This window comes from Tachypleus tridentatus, chromosome 9 (assembly GCF_004210375.1).
Source record: "Tachypleus tridentatus isolate NWPU-2018 chromosome 9, ASM421037v1, whole genome shotgun sequence".
Lineage (NCBI taxonomy): Eukaryota > Metazoa > Arthropoda > Merostomata > Xiphosura > Limulidae > Tachypleus > Tachypleus tridentatus.
Window position 1 is genome coordinate 157,467,512 of NC_134833.1, and position 9,530 is coordinate 157,477,041.

Genomic DNA, 9,530 nt, shown 5'->3' on the forward strand with positions numbered 1-9,530 from the left:
ATACACTATGAAACAAAAGTTTAGATATATGTATATTATATACACGATGAAACAAAAGTTTAAATATATGTATATTATATACACTATGAAACAAAAGTTTAGATATATGTATATTATATACACTATGAAACAAAAGTTTAAATATATCTATATTATATACACTATGAAAAAAAGTTTAGATATATGTACATTATATACACTATGAAACAAAAGTTTAGATATATATATATTATAAACACTATGAAAAAAAGTTTAGATATATGTACATTATATACACTATGAAACAAAAGTTTAGATATATGTATATTATATACTCTATGAAACAAAAGTTTAGATATATGTACATTATATACACTATGAAACAAAAGTTTAGATATATGTATATTATATATACTATGAAACAAAAGTTTAGATATATGTATATTATATACACTATGAAACAAAAGTTTAGATATATGTATATTATATATACTATGAAACAAAAGTTTAAATATATGTATATTATATACACTATGAAACAAAAGTTTAGATATATATATATTATATACACTATGAAACAAAAGTTTAGATATATGTATATTATATACACGATGAAACAAAAGTTTAAATATATGTATATTATATACACTATGAAACAAAAGTTTAGATATATGTATATTATATACACTATGAAACAAAAGTTTAAATATATCTATATTATATACACTATGAAAAAAAGTTTAGATATATGTACATTATATACACTATGAAACAAAAGTTTAGATATATGTATATTATATACACTATGAAACAAAAGTTTAAATATATCTATATTATATACACTATGAAAAAAGTTTAGATATATGTACATTATATACACTATGAAACAAAAGTTTAAATAAGTTTTATTTTAAAATATTATATACTAAACCTGTAAAATTCAAATACAAGCCACTAATGTTTTTATTGTATACTTCATATTGGAAGTATCCATTAGTGCTATAAATCAATACGTCAAGACACTGAGATGTTAGACTACAGTTCCTATAAATGGTAAACGTACCATCTAAACACATACTGTGTTGAAGTTATTTGAAACATTGTGAACAGCCTTCTAACAGACAAAATATTGGTTAGAGAGGTTAGTGGATACACCATGGTCATACTGTCAGTTTGATCTTAAAGACTTGTTAAAAATAAGATTGATTTGTAACAAAGTTCATCAACTGTACAAATACAGATACAGCAATGATCGGAGTCGTTGTGTAAAATCAAGTCTGTGTTTAGGTTTTCATATGATTCTGTTTCTTTTAAACGATTCTACCTTAAAGCCAGCACAACAAACATTCCTATCAAAAGTTATTTATTGTATTTCACTAGAGATTTCAATGTTGTCTTTCAACGTGTATTCATCGGTGATAAAAAATTTTCAAATAATTCAACCCTGACTTGATCCTCAAAGTTATAGATTTAAAATTTTTATTAGGATAGTTAAAAAAAGGCAACAAACCTCATAAATTGCAAATGTATTTGTAGAGTACAGCACACGGTGATTGTTGATAACAATGTGTTCATACTGTACATGACACTATCTTACAACAATGTATTTGTAAAGTATAGCAAATGATGATTGTTGATAAGAATGTGTTCATACAGTATAGCATATGAGACTATTTTGTAACAATGTATTGGTAGAGTACGGCACACGATGATTGTTGATAACAATGTGTTCATACTGCACATGTAGTACATGACACAACCTCATAACAATATATTTGTAGAGTACAGCACACGATGATTGTTGATAACAATGTGTTCATACTGTACATGACACTATCTTACAACAATGTATTTGTAAAGTATAGAAAATGATGATTGTTGATAAGAATGTGTTCATACAGTATAGCATATGAGACTATTTTGTAACAATGTATTGGTAGAGTACAGCACACGATGATTGTTGATAACAATGTGTTCATACTGCACATATAGTACATGACACAACCTCATAACAATATATTTGTAGAGTACAGCACACGATGATTGTTGATAACAATGTGTTTATCCTGTACATATAGTACATGACATCACCTTATAACAATGTATTGGTTGAGTACAGCACACGATGATTGTTGAAAACAATGTGTTCATACTGTACATATAGTACATGACACCACCTTATAACAATGTATTGGTAGAGTACAGCACACGATGATTGTTGATAACAATGTGTTCTTACAGTAGATATAATACATCACATCACCTTATAACAATATATTGGTAGAGTACACCACACGGTGATTGTTCATAACAATGTGTTCCTTCTGTACATATAGTACATGACACCACCTTATAACAATATATTGGTAGAGTACAGCACACGGTGATTGTTGATAACAATGTGTTCAAATTTTACATATAGTACATGACATCACCTTATAACAATGTATTGGAAGAGTACAGCACGCGATTATTGTTGATAACAGTGTGTTCATACTGTACATATAGTAAATGACACCGTCTTATAACAATGTATTGGTAGAGTACAGCACACGGTGATTGTTGATAACATTGTGTTCATACTATACATATATTACATGACACAACCTCATAACAATGTATTGGTAGAGTACAGCACACGATGATTGTTGATAACAATGTGTTCATACTGTAGATATAGTACATGACACCACCTTATAACAATGTATTGGTTGAGTACAGCACACGATGATTGTTGAGAGCAATGTGTTCTTACTGTACATAAGGTAAATGACACTACCTTATAACAATGTATTTGTAGGGTATAGCACACGATGATTGTTAATAACAATGTGTTCATACTGCACATATAGTACATGACACCACCTCATAACAATGTATTGGTAGAGTACAGCACACAATGATTGTTGATAACAATGTGTTCAAATTGTACATATAGTACATGACACCACCTTATGACAATGTAATGGTAGAGCAGAGCACACGATGATTGTTGATAACAATGTGTTCATAGTGTACATATACTACATGACAACACGTTATAACAATGTATTGGTACAGTACAGCACACGATGATTGTTGATAACAATGTGTTCATACTGTACATATAGTACTAAACACTACCTTAAAACAATGTATTGGTAGAGTGCAGCACACGATGATTGTTGATAACAATGTGTTCATACTGTGCATATAGTAATGACACCACCTTATAACAATGTATTGGTAGAATACAGCACACTATGATTGTTGAAAACAATGTGTTCGTACTGTAGATATAGTGCATCACATCACCTTATAATAATGTGTTGGTAGAGTACAGCACACGGTGATTGTTGATAACAATGTGTTCATACTGTACATATAGTACTAAACACTACCTTAAAACAATGTATTGGTAGAGTGCAGCACACGATGATTGTTGATAACAATGTGTTCATACTGTGCATATAGTAATGACACCACCTTATAACAATGTATTGGTAGAATACAGCACACTACGATTGTTGAAAACAATGTGTTCGTACTGTAGATATAGTGCATCACATCACCTTATAATAATGTATTGGTAGAGTACAGCACACGGTGATTGTTGATAACAATGTGTTCGTACAGTAGATATAATACATCACATCACCTTATAACAATATATTGGTAGAGTACACCACACGGTGATTGTTGATAACAATGTGTTCCTTCTGTACATATAGTACACGACACCACCTTATAACAATATATTAATAGAGTACAGCACACGGTGATTGTTGATAACAATGTGTTCAAATTGTACATATACTACATGACACCACCTTATAACAATGTATTGGTAGAGTACAGCACACGGTGATTGTTGATAACAATGTGTTCAAATTGTTCATATACTACATGACACCAACTTATAACAATATATTGGTAGAGTACAGCACACGGTGATTGTTGATAACAATGTGTTCAAATTGTTCATATACTACATGACACCAACTTATAACAATATATTGGTAGAGTACAGCACACGGTGATTGTTGATAACAATGTGTTCAAATTGTTCATATACTACATGACACCACCTTATAACAATGTATTGGTAGAGTACAGCACACGGTGATTGTTGATAACAATGTGTTCACACTGTACATGACACTATCATATAACAATGTATTTCTTCAGTACAGCACACTATGATTGTTGATAACAATGTGTTCATTTAGTAGAGTATATGACACCACCTTATAACAATATATTAATAGAGTATTACACATGATGATTGTTGATAACAATATGTTCATACTGTAGGTGTATTGCATAACACTACCTTATAACATTGATAATAATGTGTTCATACTGTACATGACACTACCTTATAACAATGTATTTGTAGGGTACAGCACAGAGGATTGTTGATAAGAACGTGCGCAGTAGAACATTTTTATTATATATATGTTGTTATAAAACAGGAAGAAAAGCGTATTTTTGAAATAACTATTTTATTCACTGATAAAAATCGTCCTAATTCTGGTCACATCTCTTTTATTACTTGTATATATAGATATATATAATTATTTATTGTTAAGAATATAAGAATAAACCTTTTCCATTAACAATCAGAAGAGATAAATAATTCACCAACACTGGAAAATAAAACTATTTGTTTACAACCTTGTTTATTGTTTTCAGTTTTATTTTATTACACTGTATGTTCAGTGTTGAGTCACTTAGTCATTTCAAAGTGTCTGTGGTTGTTCGCCTGATTGGTTTATTTTTATCACAGTTGTGTGCATTTGGCTTGGCGGTATGTTAGAAGGTTTTAATACTATATTAAGAACAGTCGGAAAATGATAAGTCTAGACAGGCAAAAATGTATGTTTGTCATGAAGAATCTGGCTGTGTTCACCTCCTTCCACTGAAAGATGTCTATCTAGTAGTGACTGAGAAATGTCTAATAATGTCTAAAAGATGTCTGGTAATGTCCGAAATATGTCATGTGGTGTCTGAAAAATGTCTTATGATGTCTAAAAAATACATAATAATATATGAATGGTGACAAATAATGTCTAACAAATGTTTAGTAGTGTCTAAAAATGTCTGAATGGTGACAACTTATGTGTAGTACTATTTGAGAAATGACAAATAATGTTTAAAAGATGTTAGTTTTGCGGTTTCTCGGTTTAGCTGCTCTCCTTTAGTTTCCAACAGTCTTATATGTATTTATAAATTCACACTAGCAACTACCAAACACTAGGTTATGCTGAAACATTTGTGTACAAATATTTAGTTTAAACACAATGTCCTAGTTTCTAATAAGCAAAAAACAAACATCTTAATGTGTTGTTTGTAGTCTGAACACATCACTGATTTTGGAGAGACGGCAGTGGGTGCTGTGTATTTTGATGCTTCCCACTTAGCGTTTCACCAAAACTAAAATCGTTTATTTATGTATTCAGTAATACAATATATATATAAATAGTTTGGTAATGTAATAACTTAGAAAATAAATAGTCAGTTAAATAACTGAGTTACGTACTGTTGCGCTTACCACCAGTTAGGATAAAAGCTATGGATTGTTAGAAAGAAACCGGACAACAGAATCGGTATTAGCGAATTCAGAGGCACCCGTGGAGGTGGAGGAAGGGTGTATGTATGACGTCTTGTTGATGTGTTATATTTATAGGAAATGAGTAATATTAATATATAAAATGCCGAAACTTCTAAGTCTTTGCTGTTTCATATGACCTCCTAGTTCTTACGTTGTTATTACAGTTGATGCCTGAACTCAAAGACGCCATCAGCGGTTTTGTAGAAACTTAAGTTCAACTTTATTCCCCCTCAATATTTTGTTGAAAAAGCGCCACCTGGTGAATTATATGAGACTAGAAAGAAGATGAACTAGCGAATATTATCAGATAGTTCAGGTACATGCCCCTCGGATAGTAGTAGGAAAAACAAACAAACATATTTTACTAAATTAATGAAAGACCATAGATTGTACGACCAAGAACACAGTTCTTTAAACACAACCGTAAGTGACATTATTTTCCTGTCTATAAAGTTTAATTAAGTTTTCATTACTGGTTGAAAGCTTGTCGATTTAAATAAGTAAAAACAAAACCCAAACTTTTAAAGTATGGAAGTGAAGATAGCTATGATGAAAAGGGTGGGAGAGACAGAATACTAGAGCTTTTAAAAACGTAAGAATACAAAGTTCTGTGCCAAGTCTACTTAATGACAAATAACACATAGGCGATAGGGCATCTGGTCATCGGAGGGAAACGTATTAAAAGCAACTCACTTAAAGCACAATGTTGTTTATCACAAAACTACGTAAAATAAATATAGAAAATGCTTTATCAAAATAACATTGTTCTTTGTGAGTGTGTGGTTACTGGATCATGAACGAGAATGATAAATACAAAACAGAAATAGGAAATAATCCACGTCTCAGTGGAACCCAGTTTACAATAGCTGGAGAGTTTAAAGATTCATGTGCATGCAATGTATACATCTCCAATTATTTGACAGACTGTAGATTGTGCCGAAACAAAAGTTCTGACACTCTCTGTACCCCCGAATTGGTAACCAAGCTAATCACTTTGCTCATCACTACTAGAGGTCGAGGCAACGTAACTTTCGTGGAGGTACGTGTGAAGCAAAGTCGAAACCATTGCGAATTGCTACGTCAGGTCTTGGACTGCTTGGCGCCGAGTCCGAGTTGGTATCATCCAATGAGTGCCGAGTAAGATCCAAATCCTCAAGGTATTTCTCTCCCATAAGGTGTTGCAGCGAAATGTTGTTTTCCTCGAGTCTCGCTTTGACCAACAGCTCCAGAGTGTAAAGGTGGGCATCCCAGACGTCGGGGAAAGTCTCGCGCATGTAGTCCGCCAGGCGGTACAGATATTCTACGTTATGGCCACTAGGGCCCTCAGAATGGACGATCTGGTCAGCTATGTCCTGTAGGGAGCTGACCCAAGATACATCCTGTTGCTCGGCAGTGCTATGTACAGCATCACTGGGATAGGCGGATCTTTAAGATCACGTGGCTGGAACTGGACAATGGTAGTGACGTAACCCCCTAGCTTTGACTCTCTGTTGTTGAGATACTCGAGAGATGGTATCGCATCTTCGTGCCGAAGCTGAAAAGCTCGACCCCACGTGATCCCCTGGACAAAAAAGGAAACATAACATAAGTGTCTTTCTCACTTAACAAAGAAAAGTAATCGAACTCAACAAATTAAGATGGAAATGAAAATTTTAAATGTTACAGTTGAAACGTTAGAAATTCAGTAAAGTGAAAATGCTCACGTTATTTCGACCAATAAAGGATCAAAGCCTATATCCGAGGGTCGCTGGTTTGAATCCCCTTCACACCAAACATGCTCGCCCTTTCAGCCGTAGGGGTGTTATAATGTTATGGTGAATCCCACTATTCGTTGGTAAAAGAATAGCCCAATAGTTGGCGGTGGGTGGTGATGACTAACTACCTTCCCTGTAGTCTTACTCTGCTAAATTAGGGACGTGTAGCGCAGATAGCCCTCGCGTAGCTTTGCACGAAATTCAAAAACAAACAAAGCTTATATAATGTCAACCTTACTGATAATGGCTTGTTTTCCATACACTGATACTACAATTAACACCAATAATTTAGTTACTTTATGACTTGCCTCTCAACCTAAAGGATTAACTTTCCACGTCTCTCTAACAAAAACACCTAATAAAAACATTGCAACAATATTTCTGTTTAGTCGTTGTATATGGAAGAGGTTACAATGACGAAATTCGTGCAACTTACAACAAGGAACAAGATCAAAATCATGAAACCAAGTGTTGTACAACAATGTAAAAAAAATAATTGGTTTGAATTTCGCGCAAAGCTACACGAGGACTATCTGCGCTAGCCGTCCCTAATTTAGCAGTGTAAGTCTACAGGGAAGGCAGCTAGTCATCACCACCCACCGCCAACTCTTGGGCTACTCTTTTACCAACGAATAGTAGGAGTGACCGTCACATCATAATGCCTCCACGACGGGGATTCGAACTCGCGACCCTTGAATTAACGAATCGTGTACCTTAGCCACCTGGCCATACAGAACCAGAAAAAAAAAAATGAAGTGGACAACCCACTTTGGACTGGCGGTTCAACTGGCGTGCTCTTTTTTCTATTGGTAATATTTAACTTTTTTTTTTAGATGAGTCTGCACATCACTAAGAGAATATTCACACATTCATGTAACTCAATTGAGTTATTTTCTAGAAACTTCTACGACGTATAAACTATTAACGTTAACAGAATAAGTCGTAGAAATGCCTCCCCCCCAAAAAAAGTTAAAAAATCGTTAGAGTGTCTTATAAGATAGAGCAAGCTTGTTGAAGAACATTCTTTCAGTTAACTTACAAATAAAATAACAAGAAATAACAACTGGAAATAATTCGAGGTTGTTGTTTTTTTATACTGTAAACAACAGAGAAAAAAAATGCCACACTTAAAACCTCAGAGGAATGTTTAATCAAACTAAAATTTGTTTTTATATATCTAAAACTGACGAGTATAAAAAAGTTCCTGCAATGAAAACTTGAGATAAGTTTTGAAAAACTGTACACAAAAAAAGACATAAAGAACACTGTGAAACATTATCAAGTTAAGTACCATTGGTGAGTTATTTGTTAAGATTATCGACTCATTATTTGTGATGGCTTATATTATGTAATCGTTTATTTTTCTTTACACACGCACAAAATAAACTCAAACTATTATGGGGTAACCGAAGTTTAATAATGAAGGTGAATACGGTTGATAAAACATTTTATTTACGTGTTTGAACATTTCGGAATGCACTAATTCCGTCTTCAGTGAAACAAAGATGATTACGTTGACAAACCAAAACGCCACCTGAAAACTAGAACATGTGCACATATAGGAATGCCAAATAGAATCGACTGTCCCTTACTTAAGGGCCCGACATGGCCAAGTGGTAATGGCACTCGACTTGTAATACGAGGATCGCGGGTTCGAATCCCCTTCACACCAAACATGCTCGCCCTTTCAGCCGTAGGGGTGTTATAATGTTATGGTGAATCCCACTATTCGTTGGTAAAAGAGTAGCCCAAGAGATGGCGGTGGGTAGTGATGACTAGCTGCCTTCCTTCTCGTCTTACACTGCTAAATTAGGGATGGCTAGCGCAGATAAACCTCGAGTAGCTTTGCGCGAAATTCAAAATATTAATAAACTAAAACCTTTTCTTTAACCCAACTCGTACGTTTACATGTTAAAACCACAGTTTACAAGAGTTGATATAAAGATTTCTCTATCATGACTACACGACCTTCAGACCTGGAACTCTATATAAAGAAAGTTTACTTACAGCTAAAGACTGACATCACTTAACGATTTATAAACTTTCTTTAGACATAACAGTATTCCAAATCTACACACTTAAACTCAACTAGTATGTAATACATATATATCACGAATGGCCAAACTTGCTTAATGTAAGAGGCACATACGATAAACTTCAGATGTTTGTGAGTCACAAAACATGAACAAACATTACACTCATAT

The 9,530-nt window shown here is 33.5% G+C and overlaps 1 protein-coding gene across 1 annotated transcript; it reads right to left on the reverse strand.

Moving 5' to 3' along the window:
* Positions 1–4,446: 4,446 nt before the first annotated feature.
* LOC143226762 (uncharacterized) lies at positions 4,447–7,168 on the reverse strand. The gene has a single exon (XM_076458152.1). The coding sequence runs from the start codon at positions 6,844–6,846 to the stop codon at positions 6,580–6,582; it is 267 nt and encodes an 88-aa protein (XP_076314267.1). The 5' UTR covers positions 6,847–7,168; the 3' UTR covers positions 4,447–6,579.
* Between the last annotated feature and the right edge of the window lie 2,362 nt (positions 7,169–9,530).

Excerpts from the sequence above, each read along its gene's own strand:
- LOC143226762 (XM_076458152.1), bottom strand. The coding sequence starts at position 6,846 with ATGCGCGAGACTTTCCCCGACGTCTGGGATGCCCACCTTTACACTCTG.